The following is a 24,258-nucleotide window of genomic DNA, read 5'->3' on the forward strand; positions in this document are numbered from 1 at the left end:
TAGCTAAACATGTAAAAATCCTTTGTGAATATGAGAAGGAAATAGAATTCAAAGTCTAGGGTATCCTCAAGAAATAGGAAAGAACATAAAATAACACTTCAAGCTGTTCAGAATAACTTTTATTATATATCCTGAGTTGGTGGAAATATGTTATAGTTTCCCTACTGTTAAAAAAATTAAAACGAGGTGACAAGGGAAAATAAAGGGGGAGATCTTTATCACTGTTGTTTTTCTGCTTTAGGGAAAGAGTTGTTGGTAGCCCAGGTTCAGGCGAAGGGTAAAAGAGATCACCACAGAGGTGGCCATCCTTCCTTCTCAATATCTTCTTACTGCTACTGACCACAGCTCTACTCTCAGTTTGGGTTTGCATGGAACTGGAAGTGCAGATCCTCCCACTGCTCAGGGAACCATGAGAGGGGGCAATTAAGGAGGCCAATGTGGTCCCACTCACAACTGAAGAACAAGGGAAACAAAGGTACAAAGCCAGGGGCTGGAAGGAGTTGAGAACTAACAGAATCTTAGCTGAAAGCAACTTACTATTCAGCCTGTTTAGCTCAAGGTCGCGGAGCGTTACTACTAGAACCCGGATGTCCTCACTCAACCAGCACAACAAGCCACTTCCTGCTGCCTCCTGACCCAGGAAGCCAATGAGGCACTAATGAGAAGTCAATATCCCAGTTATGTACTTCCCCCTAACTCTAGTCTCTTTTTTTTTTCTTTCTTTTTATTATGGAAATGTTCCAACATCTGTAAGTAGAGAGATGAGGATAATAATCCCCATGTACCCATTACCTAACTTAAAGGATTACTAAGTCATGACCAGTCTTCTTTCATTTATACTCACCCTTCCTTCAGGATTATCTGGAAATGTCTTTGATGTCTTATTATTTCTTCTAAAATTTTAAATGTTTAAAGAAATCAAAAGCTTCAAATGCCTCGGGAGTACTGGTATCTCCATTCCATACCCTTGTGCTGTGTGTGTTATCTTCTATTTGATTTCACAGCTCTAGAACTAAGGCATGCTCTGATCTCAGCAAAGACCAGTAAGATATGCTCTGTGTCCCTGTTCATACACTGACAACATTAGACTGTGGTGTGTAGAGAATTTTGATGAAGGGATTAGTTTGGACAGTTATCATGGAGAAAGCTGAACCTCTATTAAGAGACAAACCTTTCTATCTTAAACAAAATACCACTGGCATAGGACCCTTGTTTAATTTAAAGCCAACTCCAGATGAAAGGCACTTACTAATATAATCCTTAAGACTTAACAATTTAAAATATCAAAAAATTTCAAAACCATCGTTATAACTACCATAGGACAGATACCATATATATATGTTTTAAGGACACAAATTTTAAATACCAAATACGACAATTTAAATAACAAATATGGCAGCTCTTTCCATTCATACAGCCATTCAAATCTTTCTCACGGAACAAATACATTTAAAAAGACATTTTAAAATGTTTTAATTACCAAATAGGCTAGGGCTAACCCAAACTAGGTAGGTAGGTAGGTATGAGTACCTATGTGTGTGGGTGAGTTTGTAAAGGCTCTCTGTAGCTGCAATGTCAATGACAATTTTTTTATTTTAAACTCCCTCTCCTTACATGTTGCATTCGTATGTGCATTTACAAGAATATATTAGGAAGCTCAAGTGAGTAAAAAAAGAAGGCAGATAAGAACTCTCTAAGTTGTTTCATTCTTCAGTAAAATAATTGCATTTCAAATGGGGAATATTATTTCTAAGGGAAAAAATACCTACAAGGCACATTTTTGTTATCTTTTGATAATCGTTCTCTTCTACAAGATGATGCTAGTCATACCTGCTGAAGTTTCTCTAAATTTGTCACTGGTCTTCTTTTTCCTCCATTTCCATGGCTTAAAGATTTTACCAATGGTGGACAGTTTCCCCTTTCTCTTGAAGGGAGGTGTTTGGGAACCTGCCGTTGGTCCATCTGAGTTTGCTATAGAAGCTTTGTCCAGTCCGTCAACTGTACAAAGGAAAATAAAGAGAAAAGTTGTCATAAAAGCTTGAAACCACATTATCTCTTTCTTGCATTACTAACAGTAAACATACCCACTTTAATTGAAATATCACATAAAGTTTATTTTGTCCTATTTCCCAGCTGGCAGAACTTTCCCGATAGCAATCAGTAAACCAATCAATCAGAAATTATAGTCCCCTTAGGTAATCATTTTGGGGAAATAGAAAAGCAAGAGACTTACATAATAGGTAGGGCCAGACAAATAAAGATCTGCCAAACACAGCTGAATCCATCTGCAGCAACATCAATATTTTGTGCAGGAAAATAGAGTATTCTAAGTATTCCTGAAATAGGATGTTCCTCCAGAGGCTAGTTTGGCATTCTCAGTAATAAATATTACAGTTATGATGTAGCTAAAACCATGGTTTCTCCTTCACAAAATAAAAGTTAGTGCCAAGAAGCTAAATTATAATCTTTACAATGCTAAAAGTAACTTTTACTTCTATTACAAGAAAGTTTTCAGCTTCAAATACACTTATAGCTAGCACTAATGACAAGAAATGTGGATAATGTGGGTATTGTGTGTTCTAGAACATGTCATGATGTGCATTAGCCATTTCATGAATAAGAAAAAAAGACCCAAAACCTTGAGTTGCCCTATACTGTGTTCAAAACAGAAGGAAGATAGCAATGCTTATACTACCCCAGCTACCAAACGTCAAATGGTAATGGGCAAACACTGGGAGCAGTGCAGAATGGATCATCTATAGCATTATTTGTGCAGTGAATTAGGAGGAAGACGTGCACACGTGCACGTGCGCGCGTGTACACACAGAGAGAGAGAAAGAAAGAGAACATTAAAGCATCTTTAAAACATTATGCTGGAGAAAGCCATGCACAAGAGATACATATTGTGTAGTTCTATTTGTATGAAGTTTTAAAAGTGGCAAAATAAATTTATGGCAAAAAAATTACCAGAACGGTAGTTATTCCTTAGAATGAGGTGGAGAAATGAATTAACTGACAAGGGGCTTGAGGGAACTCTTGAAGGGATAGGAATGGTCTCACTAAAGGATGGATTATACAAAACTCATCTAATGGTATTTAAAATTATGTATCCGGGCCTCCCCGGTGGCGCAGCGGTTGAGCGCTGGGTTGCGAAGCTGCCCGCAGCCTCTGCGGCGCCAGTTCGATCCCCGGCTGCTCCCCAGCCACCAGAGGAGGGTCCCACATGGCGCGCAGACCTCTCCTGCCGCCCGCTGCTCCCCTCAGCGGTGTACTTCGGTCCTTCTGCCTGCTCTGCTCCCCGCTCTGGCTCTGGTGAATTCTCTCACCCTCCCGCGCTTCTGACTGTACCCAGTGCATGTATAAACAAAACAAACAAACAAACAAACAAACGAACAAAGAAAACATGCCTCTATAAAAAAAATCATTAAAAAAAATAAAAAATAAAAAAAATAAAATTATGTATCCACTTTATGTAAGGTCACCTTTAAAAACACTATGAATAATTAGTGAAGTCCAATTATTGACTGCTGATGTGTTTAGGGGTGAAGTGTACTAATGTCCATCCAAATTAATAAATGGACAGATGGATAAAACTACAATAAAATAAAAAAAAGCAAAATGTTAAGTGTTGAATGGGGAGGGGGTGGTTAATTGTATAATTCTTCCATCTTCAAAACTTTAATAACAATATAGAAGGAAAAGACAAAACAAGACAAAAATGGATTGGCAAGGACTTCTGCTTCCAGGAAGATGAAACAGACATAGGATTTCCTATTCTTCCTAATACAACTGAAAGATCCTGGCTGTTACATGTAACAAATATAGGAAGACTCTGCAAGGTAACCAGAAAGTAGTTCAGCCTGGTGACCTCAGAACCCAGGAAACAATATGGAAGTGAGATCCCTTGGCTTTCTTTTTGTTCTGTACAGAGCAGACTTGTAGCTGAAGTCAGCAACCTGGAGACCCAGAAATAGAATGGGCACATACCCAAAAAGCCTCTTTCTCTAGCCAAAGGGGCAGAAAAGGACAGTCTGGAAAGGACATAAAATTTTTAGAAACAAACACCACTGAAGAAACTATGACCATGAATGCCAGCAAAGGCTAAGTGGGGAGACTAGTCTTCCATCCTCACTTGGCTCTAACAAGGAGACCTAACACCCCTGGCCAGGGTGGCGTCAGAGAAGACTAAGGGGCCATGCCTTCATGCCTGCCTGGTAATGAGGCATTCTCTACAGTCTGAGTGGGACCATGTGGGAGGGACCCTGGGCTTCCACTCCTACCCACCGTGACGAGGTGTCTCTCTTCCTCCCTTCCCCCCAATACCAGGGTGCTACCACACCATGGCGCAGTGGGAACAAGACTACTCCGACCCCACTCTGGTGTCAGTGGAAACAATGTGGGAATCTGAAATCCTACTGTGTCTAACAGTAACGAGGAGCCCCCACCCCACTCCATCTCACCACGAGGTATTGACACAGGATAAACGGGGATCTGGAACTTTACCCCCATCTGTCAGTAATGAGTCCCCCTTGCTTCCCTTGCTGGAGGGGTGTCAAACAAAATCAATTAAAGGGAAAGGTTTCAATGAGATGTGGATACTCACAATATAAAATGTGCAGGTTTCAATCAAAAATCACTTGATAGATCAAGAACCTGGACATTTTTAACTGAATGAAAAAAGACAACAGTTGCCAAGACTCAAATCCTCATGAGCAGGCCTCCAAACAAGCCTGATAAATCCAATGCCCCACACATGGAGTCAGTTCTTCAGGTGGAAATGCAACTCCTGCAGACAGACTCTTCTGTACTTGGTTCCTAACCCTACTTTACACTTTACCCCTCCTGTGTTGGTCATAGTGCAACAGGCAGGGAGAGATACAAGACAGATTTTGAAGGTAAGCCAGAGTCAAAAAGTAAATTCCCTATTTACTTCACATCCACGCCAATGCAGCTGCCTTCCTTGAACGAGGGGCCAACCGGGAGGAACTGAGTGTCTGGAGTTTCTTCTTCCTTGAGACTGCATGCTGAAGGGCTTAATTTGAAATTTCAATGTTGTGAAATATTAAGGACTTGACTATTACACCGTGGGAACTCATGTTTCCATTTCACATTCACTTTTGAAGCTATAGACATTCATCTAGTTCTCATTTTCACTCAAGCTGCATGTCCAGTTTTCCAACACTCCATAAAATTCTGCTCTTGATCCCAACCTTGGACAACAGTCTACTTTTCTCATGAAAACAAAAATAAACAAACAAAACCAAAACTTAAATAATTCCCCAGGTGACAGATGGGAAGATTGCATAAGGAAGTTGAGTGAAAAATACAAGATTTTAATGTTAAATTCATAGCTACATAAAAAATAACCTGCCATTATCTTTCTTAATTATGCATTTATGGTCCTAGTCTGTTTCTCTGCTCTGGAAAGTGCCTGTGTCAGTGCCAGTGGTCACAGAGAACCCTCTTCCCCAACACACATAAGCACCCCCCTTCCCCAATATGTATATAATTTTTTTCCTCTGACTGGATAAACCCAACTTTAATTTTCTAATGGTTGGGCGATTACAGAAAGCCACCCTTGCAATTAGAGACTGTATACTGGCACAGGTGACCAAATTGTCATTGCACATCTCTTAAATCATGAACAGGAAGGGGACTATCCACAACTTTTGAGTAGTATGGCCAGAGCATTAGCTCTTTCCTCCAGCATCTAATAACCAGGGCAAGTGATGTATTTATCCTTTTTTTTTTTTTTTGACCAATTTATCATTAAAATCCATTTGGAACTTTCCAAAAATTTTTTTGCAAGCCTAGTGAATTATGCAGAGATAAGAGCAAATTGCTACATAAATCCCAGCTGAAAGCCTAACTTTCCTAACTCTTTTAAATGCTACTTTTGGTTCTCTTTGATTATGCTATCAAGAGTGATCTGCTGTTCATCAAAACTTTGGTTTTCATACTTGGTAAACATTTTTAAATATAATCAAAATATTTAAGTATTTTGAAATACAATCTTTAGCTGTTTGCATGCAGATATTATAAATGGCACAACTCAGTCAATTTTCCCACCCACAGAGGCCCACACCACCAATTGGTAAGAACTCAGAGAAAAAAGGCAGGTTTTATTTTGTATTTAAACAGGAATTTATCCACTCAGCAGTCACAGTACAAATACGACCACAGAAGCCAAAATTAAATGAGGCAAGACAACTATTATATTAAATAAATGATAGATTTGGACAGTCTTCCTTTTGCCATCTGAGAATTGAATGACAAGGATTCTTGAAAAATTAAATCTACGTACTTAATAGGAGTTTGTAAGATTTTTATATTATTTGATAGTTATGTAATATACTCAGACATCAATTTTAGATTTTTCTCCAAACATAATTATTTCAGTCACTGAGAAAGTGAGACAAATGTGGTAGAGTATCCATTTCACACATTTTGTAGGTAAAAGATCATTTAGAAAAGAACCCTAATTTAAAAAAAAATCCTGGTACTGATTCCATAGAAGCTGAAAGTCGTTATGTAAACAAAGTAAGTGGCAAAGTTGATTTCAATTTTCCTCAAATATACTGTATTCCAAAATATCTGTTGGTTAATAAGAATATATTTTTGAAGACTAATAATAACAAAAACAATGAGAGACAGCACATGTAGTTTAAAAAAATGCCTTGATAATTCTCTGCTATATAATAACACTTACATTATCAGTAACATAAGAAGTATATAGCACTACTTATAATATTTCTTGTAGGTATTTTGTTGTACCAAAGAAGAACAGATTCATTAAAAGGGCATCAAACAAAGACATCTGATGTTTAAAAACCAAGAACTTAAAGGAAGTAAAACAAATAAATCAACCTTAAAATATGATTTCTAGGCCATTTTCTTTGGTCTTTTGCAATTTATAATGCTAATATAATATTATTATCATTGTGTATTTTAAATTTCTATTACAGTTTTTATGCTTCCATTGTAATTCTGTCACCCCAAAGGTCACAGGACATATGGCAAGGAAACAGCAGTACATAGGGAAGACTTAACTTTACTTCCTACACTTACGTGAGGCTTCTCTCCCAACTGAAACACTGACTTGGAGTTTGTGCTATCATCCATAGGACATGCAGACAGGTTTTGGGTACAGGACCACGTAGCTAGCAAGGTGAGAGTGAAATGATGTTATAAGCCATCACAAATGAGACTGGGTAACGGTTTGCAAGGAAGCCAAGTAGCTATCCTTGTCCTGCGTTGTCTAAAGGCGCACCGTATTCTCTTGCAAAACAAAGTTTACACTGGGTTGAATCAAATCTCTTCCTTTTGGAGGGTAAGATGAATGACATGAGGAAGGAAAGATGAAATGAGAAGAAGAATCAAGTGTGTGGCATTACCCAGGGTATAGTTAACCCTAAAATGGATTAACATAACCTTGGGATAGAACAAAAAGACCAAATGAACAGTAGATGATGGTTTCTCACTGTTGAAAAGGGAGGTTACAAATAAAAAAAATGGTGGCAGGGGCTAGAATGAATCTAAAAATGGTCATGTTAGGCCAGATAGAGAGACAGACAAGAGTTATGTGTGTATATATGGCTTACTATACACACATGTATTTTCTGGTGTGATTTGTTCAGAGAGGATGGATGGAACTAATGATACCGGATAAACAAACCAAACACTCAGGTCACAGGTTTCTCTCCAATAAAGGAAATCAAATCTCAACTTGTAGGAATGAGGCAAGGAAAATACTACCTGAGCATCCATGAGTAAAATATCAGACAAAACCAAACTAAGGGACATTTACAAATTACCTGAACAATATACTTCAAAACTGTCCAAATCATTTTAAACAAGAAAAGAAAAAGGACAGAAAAAAGACATTTTGGAGAAAACTAGTGTAATTCTAATGAAATGTGGAGTTTAGTTAATAGCACTGTTTCTTGTTTGGCGATTCCATCAGGGGGCTCCCATTACTCATATATACCCTGGATTCGAGAACAGTCTGTCTCTACTGGGGAAGGTCGTGCTCTTGCACCAACCACACAGCCTCAGGAGACACATATGTGGTGGTGCAGGCAGAAGGGACAGCCACCTTGCACATCAGATCAGCTGAGTCAACCTTGGCCATCAATGGGGTGATGGATATCACAGACTGATTGATCGGCCTCAGATCTGTATATTTCTTGGTTGTAATAAAAGCTTCATTGTCATTTAAGAAATGAACAATAGAGGGTTTATGAGAACTTTCCACCAGATCTAAACCTATTCTGAAGACACTCCTGATAACAACGCACAATGGTGGTACCTGTGTATGGCTGAGGAGGGAAGCAGGCCACACAACCTAGGAATTGTGTAGGTACATTCTATACCATTCCCATGATTCAGAACTGCCTGAAACCTTTTCAGAGGTATCCTTGTCTTAAGCGACTTGGGACTGTCAAAAATGTCATTTTCTAAAATGTGGCACTCACTAGCATGGAGATAAGTCCATGGAGGTTGAAGATGTAGGAGATTCTTAGGGAAGAAGATGACAGCCCCAGAGAGAGACCTCAGAAGGTCTGACTTTTATCAACAGTAGATATTTCAGTTCAAAGCAATTTAAGGAAATAATATGCTTTAGAACTGTCCATCTTTCTCTCTCAGTTCTTCCTCATTAGTACGTTTAATTTCCAGTATTTTATCACTAAGAGAATACTTACAGATCATCAAATTGCTGTTCCCACATGTCTAAGCTACTTCAACAACATTAACATTATAGGTCCAAATAATGTTAGCATTAGAAAAGACCTTACTTGGTACAAAAGAAAATTGCTTTTCATCTGCTGATAGTTCCTTGATTTTAAAATGAAAATATGGAAACATTTTTAAAAATGCAGCATTAAGGGAATAATGGTTATAAATCTTTTAAAAATGATTTAGCCACCAACCTAAATCCAGCATGAGTGAAAAAAGTATAATATAAACAAAAAAGCAAATTAAAGGGAAAAAAGGAACAGAATGTAAAAAAATCTGCATAGTAGAGAAAACTGAAGGAATTTTTGTTCCCCTAAAAGAAGATAGCTTTGCTAACTTGCCTCCAAACTTGCCAGTTTCCATCGGTCACTTGAAAGAAACTATAAAATTCCAAGAGGAACTTGGGACAGTACTTCCCACTGTCATTAAAATGAGCGCCATGGATCTTTGGGGAAAAAATTGTACAGGTTTAAAATACATACAGAAATAAAATACATACAGAAAGTAAATGATTTTTAACATGCAATCACCACCCACATCAAGGACAAGTTCATTTCCAGGCACAGAAATATTCTCTGGGCTTCTTCTCAATCAACACCTATTACTCCCATATATTCTCCCAAATAACCAGTGATTTGTTCTGCCTGTTCTCAAACTTCAACTTGCTGAGATGACACAGCATGCTCTTTTGCGTCTGTCTTCATTCACAGCACATTTTTGTCTGTGAGATTCATCTAAACATACAAGTATTTCAAAGCAAAATTACCTAGTTACAAAATGAAAGCATGAGGTCTTAGTGAGACCTTAGCTCATAAAGTACTTGAAAATGATAAACTTCATGCACAGCTCTTTCTTTTAGGAAGGACATCATTACTACGTTCTTGGAAAATGCACATAATAAACATCTCCTTTCTCTCAGCAGGTTTTGGGGAAAATTAATCTACCTTTCTCTGATCCTTTGAGGTTGCCCTAAAGCTGAGCTGAATTACAAGCTCGCCTAAAGAAGCGTAAAGGTGGAGAAGCAGTTTCTGCTCTGTGAATATATAAACAGCTTTATATTTATTCTTATTTTCTCTGCATGTTAGAGCAGGCAGCAGTTCTGAAGAGTGTCATTCACAGAAACACAGAGAAGGATGTTGTCCATATGGGAATAACCTTCCCATTAAATACAGTTCTACATTATACCACACACGAGGTAAGTGAGACCCAAGTAGGCTGCGTGGCTTTCCAAATCATTAACTAATGGCAAAAACATAGTTTCCATTATCTGATTCCAATCAGAACCTTTCCCCACTCTTAAAGGATCTCCCCATTAGAACAAGAGAGCTAAATTCATAATGACCAGCAGCACCTCCTGGTGACACCAAAACACCGATAAGACTCCATAGAGCAAAAAGCAAAGACAACATTGCATAATCAGGACAGGCAACACATCTGGGTTAATGTTCTAGGTTATGACAATCCAACTGGGAGAGCTAACTGTAAGCCAAGAAGAGAGCTGAGTCCCAGACCCAACATGGTTACTTATCTAGTCCTGTAACCTTGAGCAAGGACCCTAATCTTCCACTGCTGAAATGAGGGGACTAGGTTAAATGATCTCTAGGCTCCTTTTCTGTTTTGCGCTGAGTCTAAGAGTTTTGTAGGTCACATTAAGACCTGTTCTAAGTGCTGTGAGAACCTCATTAATGTCATAACCCTATGAAGAAGGTGTGATTAGCATTCCCATTTTATAAGTGAGGAAGCTGAAGCCAACAGAAACCCAGGTACTTGACCAAGGTCACGCAGTTGGTAAATGGGATTTAAACTCAACAATTTGCCTCCAGAGTGTCCTTTACACAAAATGGGTCAGAAGGTCCTGGTTGGGAGTGATGTTCTATTTTAAGAGAAGGCAAGACATCAACTCTAATGAATAACTCAATCCCAACCCCTACCACTTCCTTGGACTAATCTAAAAAGTTAGCCCAGGTACTGTTTCGCTTTCTGAAAAAATGCCCAGCGTCATCCCAGTGAAGTTCGCGCTGGCTGCACAGTACTCTTCACCCCTACTGACAGAGGTCTCCCATTGACAACGGTCACTTGATTGCCCGAAATTCTTATCGACCATAGAATTAAACTTAGAAATTTTACAGTATCAGATTTTTAACTTGTTTTTCTAACGAAAGCAGTCATTATTTTTAAACCCCTGAAGGGAAAAGCTACTAAAGACTTCCATCTGTCCGTGAGTACTGACAGAGAACTTCAGAATTTAAACTCGTGGCTGATAGCTCTGCAGAATGAGTATGTTTGTGCAGCTGTAGGACATCCTGATGCACTGACATGAGCAACATCCCCTAGACGTGCTACAGGACATTTAACAGATTAAATAATGTCACTGTCATCTGCGACCTAAGGAAACTGATTGAGGGGAGAGGGCCACTTTACAAATGAAACATTGATTTAAATGTAAACAGAAGCATTTTAAGTTTTTAACACTGTTATGGACATTATTAGCAAAGGGTCTATGGACAAATATACAATGGTTGTACTTAAAAATAGCAAGAAGATTGCTAGAGAGATGAAAAAATCTAGAAGGGAGGCAATTGGTATGTATGTGGAGGTTGTTTTGTGTTTGTGAAAATGAAAAAAAGTAGACACATCTCCATTGTAGAAATATGAAGAAAAATAATTTCACCTGCTCTACATTAAAATGACCACTTGGTTTACACTGAACATGCGCAGGAGGATAAAACTTTAGGGGTGAAGCTGACAGACTTTACATGTGCATTGTAAAATCAAATCAAATGAATTTCATGATTTTTAATTAAGAGGCTAAATTTTGCCTCACAAAGATTATGAAAAATTTCCCAAAGAGGATGAATGTACCATAAGTCTTATTAAAATACCATTAAATCTGGACTAAATATCTTTAGGGCAAAAGAATGGTGGATTAAGAAGAGGCATGAGAACTGCATATAACGCAACTAAAGCTGTCTGTGGTCCGACAGTCCCCTGGCAGCCACACCAAGTTCCCAAGGCTGAAATCTGGGAAGAGAGTAATGGCCACATGTACAATTCTGGGCTATCTCCCCAAGGCAGAAACAAAACCTACAGGCTGATACAATGGAAAGCAGGATGCAGGGAGAAGAATTTATGTCAATTAGTCATAAAGAGTCCCCAAGGCACCTAGATTTATATCCTTGTCATTCAGTTAAGAGGTGAGTGCAATAACCCAGGCATCTGAACTTGGACAGGAGCAATGAAAATGGACTAGAAATGATGAATGGGTCCAAGGGACACTGAGGAACAGTTTGGAGAACTCCCAGAGAACTCATGGCCTGAATCTCTCCAGGGATATGGCAGAATGTCAAGAGGAGAAGACTTGGAGGAGAGACCTATGGCTTGGGTTCAGGCTCCATGAACTTCAGGTGTTGGCAGGACATTCAAGGGCAGATGTCCAGCAGACAGTCAGAAATACATTATTGGCGCACTAGCAAGAAGTCCATGTTGAAGTTATTTGGGAGAGTCTTCCAAAGAAAAGAAGCAATTGAGGGCCAGAGGTAAACTCACAGAGAATGATCATATTTAGGAGGCCACAGGTCTATTCCATAAAGAACTTTGGACTTCTTTTGCACTGAGAATCATCAGGTAAAGGAACAAGTCTTGCTAATCATTTAAAATCACTGAGTATGTAGGATAAGTAACCAAGTTTATGGGGGTTGAGGGGAAAGAGTTTGAAGGGAGGGAGAGACTGAAAACCCAAGAGAACAGACTAGCCATGCGGGGTTGGATTCACTCAAGGCGGGAGAAGGAGAATCTGGACCTCATCTGGTGAACACAAGGGAGGTGCAGCTGAGATGGGAAGAGAAGCTCGGCAGGATGGCACATACTTCAAATGAGAAAACAGTCGATACTGAAGCAAAATGGGCATGAAATGCTGTAGGGAGTGGAATGGTGATGGTGATGGTGATGGATGAAGGAGAGAGAAAAGAGCCTCCCTTAAAGAAAGACAGTGCCCAGAAAAGGAGTGCCCCCCAAAAGGCAAGGGATCCAGACACCACAGGCAGAGGAGAAAGGAGTTCCCAAAAAGATGAGGATGCAGAAAAACTGCTTACTGTAGAACAGTCATGCATTCATTCATAATTAATCGAGAAACTAATATAGGACTGGTAATGCACTGGGGCTGCAACAGTGAGCAAAAATGGAGGCTGATCTCATTCTAGCAACCATTCATTTCAATATGGAAATCCCTCACGCAGGGTGAGCTCAGGGGATGTGGGTGGCTGGAGACTCTCAGATGGCAGGTGGCAGAGCACAGGCACTTGTGACAGGTGAGCCGTGATGGGGTCTCCAAGCTTGCAGTTAAAATTCAGGGGAAAGTTGTCAGAGGGTTACAGAGATTTAGTCTAGTTTCACAATGTTGCTTAAAAGGTGAAAACGCCCTGTTCAAATGAAACAGGCGGCCAGCTAAAAGTTACTGAAAAGCAAAGGATTAACATTCCTTAGTTTGTACATCTAATTCTCTAGACTTGGGGGTGGGGGGGTTGTTTGTAGAGTGAATGAGGGAAGGGAGCAGAAATTTGGGAGGGGGATATGCCACTAGCTGTTACTTTAAAAAAGACTTTTATAATAATGATATATTGATGCCTTAAGGGTTAATTTTAATTTTTTTCCAATATAGTCATTAAGGAGATCCCACTTACAAGATGTTCTATTTTGGTTTCTTTCTTTAAAATGACATGTGTGTCAGGCACGCATTCCAGAGAACGAACTGTACCCGCAGGACTTGGGTATGACACCACATGGAGAGTCTCTGAATCCAATTAGGGCACTATCAAACCAACCCAGCTTATTCCAAAATTCTTTTCTGATATAATTTTTATGAAGATTTTCAATACAGAAGGCCTCAAGGAACATCAACAGTGTGTGTACTAGAAGGATGAAGAAAGCCCATCAATGAACTTCAGAAGTAGCTAGTTGCAAGTCACAAACTTTGTCAGAAGCTATAAAAATAGTTTTTACTTGTTATTGAATGTGTGTGGGACATGAGGGAAGGGAGGCTGCCCCTGAGGAGCAAGTACATGATGAAGTAATAGTCCTTCCTACTAGATCAAGAGACCCCTGAGGACAGGGACCCAAAAAGTCTTATTTTATTTCTGGTGGTGCCCCCACCCTGTACCCAGGCACCCAGAAGGTACTTAATAAATATTTACAAAATGAACAAGTAAGTCATGGACAAATGTTTGGCAATAATGTACAACTTGGCCTTACTAGGCTATGATTTATTTTAGCAGGTCTTTAGATTTTTCACACAGAGGAAATAGTTTCCAACAGTGCCTTCCTGTAGAATTCCAAATATTTTGAAAGATAATATAACAAACACTAAAGTTTGAAATTGAGAAAATATCCAAGCCGGCAGGAAAGATGATTAACACTCATAAGAATGGTACAGACATTGTTGACAAATTTTTCAGGTGAACAAACACTTAATCCATCAAAGACAAATAACTGAAAAAACAGTTGGAATAATTTATGTGTGAAATAGTCTTTAAAGAACTTTCTATTTTCACACAGCGATGAGTGGTGAAAATTAATTTTTTCAAGAACTATGCCTCCACACACAAACCACACTGACATTTCCTTCTTCCTTCTCCAAATACTCTAAAGACAGAAGGCATCTCAGTCCATGCTTTCTTTCTCCTGGCTGGGGAAGTCAGAAAAGCAATTTAGTTTCATGGTAAATGAAACTAGGAAATTATCTGACTAAATTGGAACTAAATCCCAATCGCATTTTTTTCCATTCTTTGTAGGCATCTCAGAAAACTGAGACTATACAGAAAACCATAAACCCACAACTCTAACCTAAAATCAAGTTCTTTCATAATGTACATTATGACGGATGTCTAGCTATATATTGATACTTCAGATTTCTGATCCACAAAACACATGAAGAATGGGTAAATTTTGAAGGTCTTTTTATAGTGACTTAGCTTTGTGGTGGCAGATACCTGCCTCTGTAACATAACTTGCTCAATTCCCAGAAATCTTTCTTTGAGACTGGCACCAGCATCTAGTTTTTGCTCCAGTCTAAACAGAAAACACCACCTTGCCTATCTCACCTGAGGAGATTGAGGAGAGAATATCTCCTCTTAAGCAGTATCTGAAAGGGAGCAGATATAAATGGATAGAAGACTGACACTTAGGTTGCTCTAATTTCTAGAGAAGTAAGGAACATTTGGTTGAATTCTTTAGTTTATTTGGCACCCTGGCATACCCCATGTACACTTGAAAAAAAAGAGAAGGAATTGACTCTTCTAAATGACTAATTAGTCATTTAGTCATTTTAAGTATAAAAACAGACCTATAAGTAGCACAGAAGAAAAACATGGGTTTGGGGGCCAGAAAGACTCGAATTCAACCAATCTCTTCTTCCACTTTCTTGCAGATAATCTTGGGCAAGTCATTCAACCTTTCAGCATCTCTTACTTGTCCGCAGAATGAGCAAACACAATCTTCTTTTTGGATTGTTTTCAGGGTTAATAGAGGCATTGCATGTAAAGGGTCACATTGCTTTATCAATATTCAAGAAACTCAACGCCTTCCTCTACTTCTCGTATTCTTCCCTCATCCCCAACAAGTGGGATGGGGACTATTACAAAGTTTGGAAGTGAAAAATGATTGAAAGTAGGTAATTTACAATCTGGAGCAAGTGAGGTAGTGAAATTTCTTTGAGAGATATTTTTCTGGTCTTCTAGAGGTTTCCAGGAAAACAAAAACATCCCCCAAAATAGATTCCTGCATAAAGCCACCTGCGTTCACATTGGTCTCAGGACAATTGCTGGGAATCAACTCACACTCAAGGGAAATCATCAGTATTCTATAACACAAATGCTCTGGACTAAGGAAAGGAACAAAAAACAAGAATGAGAGAGGGTAGCTAGAATGAGACTTGGCTCTATTTCCCAACAGCTGGGACACTCTGCAATTTATTTTTACACTTGTACCTGCAAAAAAAATAAAGTTAAACACTACTACGCACACAGACACCTATTTCCTTTTTAATTTTTACTTAAAAAACTGGTAGCTCACTTGGTTAATACAGCACTTAGTGAATCGTGTTGAAAATCCAGTTATGAAACTGTTTTACATCAAGTCGGGTTACAAGTTGTTGTTGTTTTGGATTTTGGAAAAGTCTGCACTATATGTGTTGCTATAGCTGCCAAACACAGGAAATTGCATTTTATTCCTGTTTCCAAATATGCTTAATGTCAAAATCTAGAAACAACAAAGTTCCGTCTTATGGTTCTATTAACCTCAGAGCCTTTATAGTTAAGGACACCTTTATATTCAATACAGTTACCTAACTCCTGGGGGACTCTTGTTTACTGAAATCATTATCCACTGTTCTGTCTAAGGAATTACCATCAAAGGGATCTTTCCTTTTTGATATCTATCAGGAATCTGGTGCTCCTTCTCCTGGTCCCCAAGACCAGAGTACCCAGCAATAAAAACAAATTGGACTGATATTGCAAAACCACAAGCAATTGCTAATTAAATCCTTATCAGTTATTTTCACTGCATATAGTGAGACTTCATTTTTAGGCCATAAGATATTGAATTTTCACTCTGAAATAGCAGGGTCTTGGATCCAAGTGAGTATTCTCCCTGGGAAGAAGACCGATGTTCTGTAACTTTTTAACCTTTCTTAAACTGAGTGCTCAGCAGATTCTAATCTACAAAATGCCTTAAAAAACTAAAGTGACAGAGTCACAACTAGAGGGTGTAGAGGCTTGGCTAAAAGTTTGTGCACACACCCTAGGCCCTCACCCAATCAATATTTGGATTCAGATCAGCGCCCAAGAGAATTGGGTCTTACATGGAGCTTTTTTGAAATGTCTTGTATTGAAATATCTTAGTATCTTTGGGTCTAACTTCTACAAAACTCTTGGTTCAAAAAATACCTATAATATTAAATAATTTATGAGGCTATTGGAGAGTTTCCAATCCTTTTAAGAGAGGATCTACGATTGCAAGATTCTGATGTATCCATTTTACTTGTGTGCTGAAAGACTTGAGACACCTTTTCTGCTTTAAATTAAGGAATTTTGAACCTCAAGGAGGTAGGTCTGTTTTTAAAGCACTATCTTCATGTCTGTTGAAGTACTATCTTGTCATGTCTTAAGACAAGAAAGTTGACTCAAATGGTCCATTCCAATGAAGAGATTCCTGAGAAATGTAACAACAAATAGGAAGCCCTCATCCAAAGTATGCAGGGTGTTTTGCAATGTGTATGGAATATAATACAAATGTCACACAGGAATCAACTTTGAATGGCCAACTTCACTCAATGGATCTCCTGCATTTTCTGGCAAGAACATTCTTGTTCTGGAGTTCCTCTGACAGGTGTTTAAACACTATCTTTCTTAAGCATCCCTATTCACATTCTTATTTTAGCAGCTCTTTGTGAAGAGACATGTCACGCTGCTGGATATCAAACACAGTTAAGACAATGAAAGCATACAGAGCAAGAAAATCAAGTCCAGGAAAGAAAAAAATACATGGAGATGTAGTGACATTTGGGAACAAAACATTTCTCTAAATAGAATACCTCACACTCAGGGATCTCAAAGGAGATTATAAAACCGGTCAGGTGGCACAAATGTAGTTGCTGATTACAACAGGACTGGAATCTTGATAAGCATTTCCCCCCCTTCAGCATTACTCAATTTAAAGCTCCAATCACAAGATATTGGTAATTACAGCTTACATAATTATATAATGTTCACATAGAACATCTTCTAATTTTACCTCAGATACGCTACATGGCACGAGTCACTTCCTAAGTGGTCCTGCCTGGCTGATTCCCTTTACTGACAAATCACCTGCAATGCATCCTCTTACTCAAGTTGTCTCTACTGAATATGTGGCCTTACTGGGGGTGAGCAGGGAAGAGACTGTAATATGTTAAGGAATGGAATTGGAGAACTCCCCTCAACCCCCCAAAAAAAAGGTGGCTTCAATATGCTTATGTGCTATATGGCATGGGTCCCAGTTTGTAAACTTGTCTTGAGAACATACTTAGGGGCTCATTTGTGTCCCGCAAAATGTCTATATTGATGTCTTATCTCAGTTATGTTATATTTGGATATAAAGCCCCTGAAGAGGGCTAAGGTAGCATCAGGTCATTGGGGTGGGTGCTAATCCAGTATGACTGGCTAATGGTTTCGAAGGTTCCTGGAGGATTTTAAATCCTTTCAAGTGGGGATCCAGGATGTCCAATTCTGATGTGCCCATCTTACTGGACCTAAGGGACCAGTGCCATTGAAATGAAAGAATTCTGAAGCTCAAGGAGATGGGTGTGTTTTTGAAGCACTATCTTCATGTCTCGTGATGTCTTATACCAAGACAAAGTTTGGACACAGACGTGTGAGTGCGCTGAGGAAAGACCGCAAGAGGACACAGGAGAAGGCAACTGCCTGCAAGCCACAAGAGCACCTGAAAAGAAACTAAACCTTGATCTTAGACTTTAAAGTTCTAAGCCCTATGTTTTTGGATTCCAGAACTGTGAGAAAACACATTTCTGTTGTGTAAGCCACCCAGTCTGTGGTAATTTGTTATGGCAGCCCTAATACAGACATTTACTATTGCCTGTAAAGCTATTTATTCATACACTGAAGGTAGAGTGAAAAAAAATCACACAGCTTTCAACCTCAGCTCTACCCCACCCCATGGAAAAGAGGAGAAAGAATGGTTCTTTAAAGGCTCCTGCTATGATTACTTTATAATGGCTTTCTAAATTAAAACATCATCGTTTGAAAAATGAGGTGTGTTCTGACATTCTGTGGTTGCATGACTAAAGGGGATTCAGTTTTGAAAAAGTGTACAGTTCTAGGTTCTTTTTAAAAATCTCAGGTTTGATTTCACTCTTTTCATGTTTTCTTTAAAAAATTGGCAGCCGAGTACTTTCCAAGCGACAGAATGCTGGTTGCGCACATATGTACACAATTCTGTTTTAGAAGCCTTTAGGAAAGTGAAACACAGCTCAGTTGGACCCAAAGGAACATTCAACTTGAGCTCAGTTAACGTGTTCTGGCTTCTTCCAAGTTTCCATTCTCACCCTGCTCCTCCGCAGACAGCTGGCAGGTCAGCACAAGGTAACAACGGATGTAGAAGAAATGGTGAAAAACACAAATCCCCTCTCAAAAGAAGAAATCAGCGCTCGCCAGGCCGGGTCAGCTGCTGGGTTGCCCTCTCGGTCTGAGGGCTTCCCTGTTGCCCTCAGGAACATTTTGGTTCTGGAAGAAAGGTCCAAGGCAATGTGCAGAGCCCCCCTCAGAACACCTTAGGCAAAGAACAAGGGCCAGAGGCTGAGAAATTCCTCACAAAAAGCTTTCCAGAGACTCCAATTAAGATGGACGGGAACTGACTTCACACTGGGCAATGTACTGCCAACAGAACAACACTGAAAAGCAAAGACCCCCTGAAGTACAAAGAGCAGTGAAAACACAAAGCAAAATGTTTTCAAAAAGGCACATATGAAAAGAATTTTAAAATAAATGATTGCTTCCTTTTCGAGTTCTCAGAATTGGCTGCCCACATTTCTAACAGAGAAATGGGCTCAGCCTCCTTTTCAGAAATACATTTTACTAAAATATTTCTTACCGTTCCTCCCACTCATCAAACACCAGTTTTCACCCAGTGCCCTGTTCTTTAACTTCTGCTCCTTTTTAAGTAATTAGCATGCAGCAACTTAGGTGAATGAAATTCAGAGGGGTTCTTCTGAAAAGGCAAAAGAGAGACTAGGTGTCCTTCTCTAGACAATTATGGCCCTTTTTCTGATAACATATCTCCCTTCCAGTGTAACTATATTTAGTTCAAACCCAGTGATTGTGGAATATAAACTGTTTCATGGCTTTTAATATTAACACAATCTATGTAAGAGCGAGAATTTTTTCTTGCAATGAGATTCTGTCAATTGTCCTCAGAAAGGGAAATAATCTGCTCCAGTCAGAACAGGCACTTGGTACAGAACATCAGCATGTTGAACTGGTCATTTTGTAACTTCTAACTCAAGGAAGGAGAAAAGCCACATTGTAGATGAGAAGCAATTTTAATCTGGAGCTGCCTGTTAAATACCTTTAGTCTCCAGAGTTTATTCTCACCTTAAGAATCTTCTGGAATGCTTTTGGAGCTCCAGATTCTGAGACCCCCTGTGCAAAAGATTGATTTTCTGGTCTACAGAGCTCAGAAATTAGTAATTTTTTTGCCATAATATGGATTCTAGAAATAAGTTATTTTTACCAGGCACACTAGGTGATTCTCACAATCAGGCGCATGTGTCAAATACCAACCTTCAGCTTATAAATATCCTAGAATTCTATCAGGACCAATACCTATAAAAATGACGTACCCTTAAAGTAAAAACACACAAGCAGATACTGTTAGTACATATCATCACATTCAACCATTTTTCACTTGTCTATACAGTCACACATTTTAATAAAGTATTTTTTAGACAACAGCCACAAAAACAAAAGTAGGTCAAAGTTGAGTTTAAAGAGGGTCCAAGAAAAATAAAATAAAATAAAGTGGGTCCAAGAAAGTTTTTTTGAAATTGATCAAAAGCTATTTGCTAAAGAGAAAATAAGTCGTCTACCTAAAAGGAAAATGTCCATTGATTGTACATGACAGTGTTAGTGCTATCACAGCAAGTTTGCTTTGCCCTCTACGACCCAGTCAAGCTATGAACCATGTAGGCAGTCAGAATAAATATACTTTCTAATATAAGTTCTAAAAAATATACCCATGAGCTTGTCTTAAGAAGTTGCCTCTGCGCTCAGTCAAAATAAGGAAACAGACTCAGAAAATAAGACTTGAGACACAGCAATTGGAGATCCAATCCAAGAAGGAAGTGAAGGCATCCCTGGGATGATGTGGAGAGGCAACCCAAAGCAACAGCTGGGCAGCAGACGTGGAGGAAATCCTGTCCAAGTCAGAAGAGGGCAAAGACTCTGATAGACTTCTTAAGGATGAACTTGAAAGAACAGCTCAAGTATTTGAACACACTGAGAACTACGTAACTGGGGAACAGTTTGGAGGAGAGAACATTGGCCCCTTAGCAAGCAAACAAAACAAAAGCGAGGCAGGAAGAAAAAAGCAATCATGGTTTACCACAAGGCTTAGCTGTCCTTAGTGTTTTCGTAGTTATGTGGAATGCTGATCTAATCAAAAGTATAAGGCTGTTGAGAAGATGAATATATGGGAGAATAGGAAATGAGTGACTGGGGTTGGGGGTAGGGGTCAGTGGGAATGTAGAAAATAGGAGCTATACCTTCAAATATCTTCGATGAGGTCGATTAATCATGTATCCTGCTGAAAATTCAATACTTAGCAATGGAGGCACACTATTGAGAGAGTGGAGGTAAATTACTAAAGAATGAGTTTAAACAACTCTACCACTATTGGTGGCTACTTAAATTTCCACCCAATTCTGATCAATCAACTAATATACAACCTGGCCAAAGAGAGCTATTAATTTACTAAACAAATGTGTTAGGCACCTATCTAGGAGTAAGAATATACACTGTGGAATAAGACTAGTTAGTGGAGCTTATGTTCCAGTGGAGGGAGATAATGAACAAATAAACACATCAACATACAAGACCAGCTAAGTGATAAGTGCAATGAAGGAACAGAGAACTGGGATGGAGGGGTGGACAGGAGGCCTCTACAAAGCAAGGAGGCAGCTTTGGAAAAAGCCAGTTGGAGGGTATCTGGATGTCCCAGCCAAGGTCCCAGGCAAGATGGGAACCAGATTTATTTGATGACTGAAATAGGAAATGAAGCTGTAGCATCAGTTTGGGTTCAAGGGCAAGGGTCCGAGTCATAGAGCAGCAAGTAGGGTCATAAGGCTGAAATGTGAATGAGGAGACAGGAAGGTTTTGAATAAGGAAATGATGTGATGTAATTTGGGTTTTTACAAACTACTTTAGGGGCCTCCCTGGTGGCGCAAGGGGTTAAGGTGCAGCACTATGAAGCTATCAGCAGACACTGCAGCATGCGTTGGATCCCTGGCCAGGGAGGTGACCCACACTGCACAGCAGACCTCTCCTGCCTTGCCCGCTGCTCCGCTCAGCAATGTAGTTCAGTAGATCTGCCTGTTCTGCTCCCCACTCTGTCTCTGGTGAATCCTCTCACCCACTGCATCTCTGGCCTTTACCCTAGCTCTTGTATGCATAAATAAGTAAATCTTTGGAGAAAAAAAAAAAACTACTTTAGCTGTTGTATGGAAAATGAATCACAGATTAAGAGCAGAAGCAGGATACCAGCTCAAGCCCATGGCAGTTCTCCATGCAATGGATGGCTAAGCCTTGGATGGTGGCGGTAGAATAGAGAGAAGAAAGCAGACATAAGACATATTTTGAAAGAAAATCGGACAGGACATGTTGATGGGGCAGTGTGGAGCAGAGAAAGGGAAACCCAAGGATGACTCCTAGATTTCCAGCTTTAAGAGGTGAGTGGTGAGAGGGGTTATTTGTGTGAAATATAGAAAATCAAGAGAAGACCTGGTCTGAAGGATGAATCAAGCTTTCTGTTTCGACCTGTTACCAGTGAGAGGCTCATTAAGGATTCAAACAGATTTGTCCAATAAAGTGTCCTCTTATCTGCAGTTTCGTTTTCTAGGTTTCAGTTACCCACGCTGGGGTAATATTACTGACAGGTCAAAAAGGATCCGAGTATATGACATAAATACATGTATGTAAGGGAGAGAGAGGTCACATGCACATAACTTTTATTATAGTATATTGCTGGAATTGTTTTATTATAGTATATTGTTGGAATTTTATATGAGTTATTGTAGTTCATCTCTTTCTATGCCTAATCTTTCCATTTTGACATTGGTATGTACAAATAGGAAAAATAATAGCATATATATGGTGTGGCTTCAGGCATCTGCTGATGATCTTGAAATGCACCCCACAAGATAAGGTGGGGGGGCTACTGCAGGCAGCTGCGTATTTGAGCCTGGAGAGCAAGGCAAGGGCAGAGTTACAAGAACTGGGCACTACCAGCAGGTTAGACGTTCACTTCACCCAGGTCACTGCAGGTAGGTCTTGCCTTCAGCCTCCCCTGATAAATCTACAGAGTATGCAGAGGGCAATTCAGCCCCATGAAGCAAAATTCCAACCTTTTCCCTCAATGGATAAAAGCCTCCAGCAGGTCCTACCACCTTCTTCCTGTCTTACCTTCTTCTCTCTCCTTCTTCGGCCCTTTCCATATTTTCCTGCCTCCCTGAATTTGTTTTCACTGTTCTCCGGTGTCCTGTCCTCCCACCCTCCCTTCTGCACACCCCCACTGGGTGCTCCAGGCTCCAGTCCCACAGAAGCAGGGTCTGTGCCCAATTGCTCTTGGAATCTTCCCCCACAGTCCAGCATGGTACCTAATACAGAATTCCTTTCATTTAGGAACCATTTTCTCCTCATTATCCCCTCACAAAATGAGTAAATTTGTACGAAAATAACCTGTCCGGCACATGCCAACACCACTTTCCAGGGTATTCTTTAGCAAACTGTCATTTGGTCAACCAAAATTATTTTTTTTCCTTTTACATCATTTTTCATTTTTGCACAATGTATGCATTTTCTTTTTTTTAACATTTTTTTTAATAGAGGCATGTTTTATTTATTTATTTGTTTGTTTATTTCTTTATTTATTTTGTTTTGTTTGTTTGTTTATACAAGCACTGGGTACAGTCAGAAGCGCAGGAGGGTGAGAGAATTCACCAGAGCCAGAGCGGGGAGCAGAGCAGGCAGAAGGACCGAAGTACACTGCTGGGGGCAGCAGCGGGCGGCAGGAGAGGTCTGTGCACCATGTGGGACCCTCCTCTGGTGACCGGGGAGCAGCCGGGGATCGAACCGGCGCCGCAGAGGCCGCGGGCAGATTCGCAACCCAGCGCTCAACCGCTGTGCCACCGGGGAGGCCCCACAATGTATGCATTTTCATCTTGGTTATAGTCCCCATACAATTCCCACCCCCCCTTGTTTTGGTCCTACTCCCTTCTTACCTCTTCCCCCCTTAGTGTGTCTCTGGTTTATAGTTGCTTGTTGATTTTGATTTTTACTTTATTATAATTAGTCTTTTTAAGATGTGGTACATATACACAACGGAATATTACTCAGCAATCTAAATAAGGAACCAGAATTTCCTTAGAGTTCAGGGTTGGAATGCTATACTTGCCAGAAGGTTTATAGGAATAAAAGCATCCAGTCACTTGAAATGAAAATAAACAAAGGGGGTAGTTCATAAAAATAATGATAATGGTTAGATCAAACTTTGTAAAGAAATGCTATCTGCTTATTCCCAGGAACAAAAACTGTTGCTTCTGGCTTTTGCTGCCTGATTCAGATGGGTGTGAGGGGAGGATGGACTAAGATATTGCTTTCTACCTCCACCTCACTTTCACATAAGTTCGGTGCTCACTAACTATGAATTTTTCCTCTCAAGATCTGACTGGCAATTTGGCTGTTGCACTGAGGTCCTGCAGGA

At 39.6% G+C, this 24,258-nt stretch overlaps 1 protein-coding gene across 5 annotated transcripts in view; it reads right to left on the reverse strand.

Moving 5' to 3' along the window:
* Window positions 1-24,258, reverse strand: part of PHACTR2 (phosphatase and actin regulator 2) — a gene marked incomplete at both ends in the record, with an annotated part of 241,849 nt that overhangs the window by 70,678 nt on the left and 146,913 nt on the right. For all 5 annotated transcript variants that reach the window (XM_084228669.1, XM_084228667.1, XM_084228671.1 and 2 more), the window contains one exon: window positions 1,831-1,998. In XM_084228669.1, coding sequence (XP_084084795.1) covers window positions 1,831-1,998 — 168 coding nt within the window. The remainder of the gene's footprint in view (window positions 1-1,830; window positions 1,999-24,258) is intronic.

The sequence above is a fragment of the Talpa europaea genome, assembly GCF_964194135.1.
Source record: "Talpa europaea genome assembly, chromosome: 2".
Taxonomy (NCBI): Eukaryota; Metazoa; Chordata; class Mammalia; order Eulipotyphla; family Talpidae; genus Talpa; species Talpa europaea.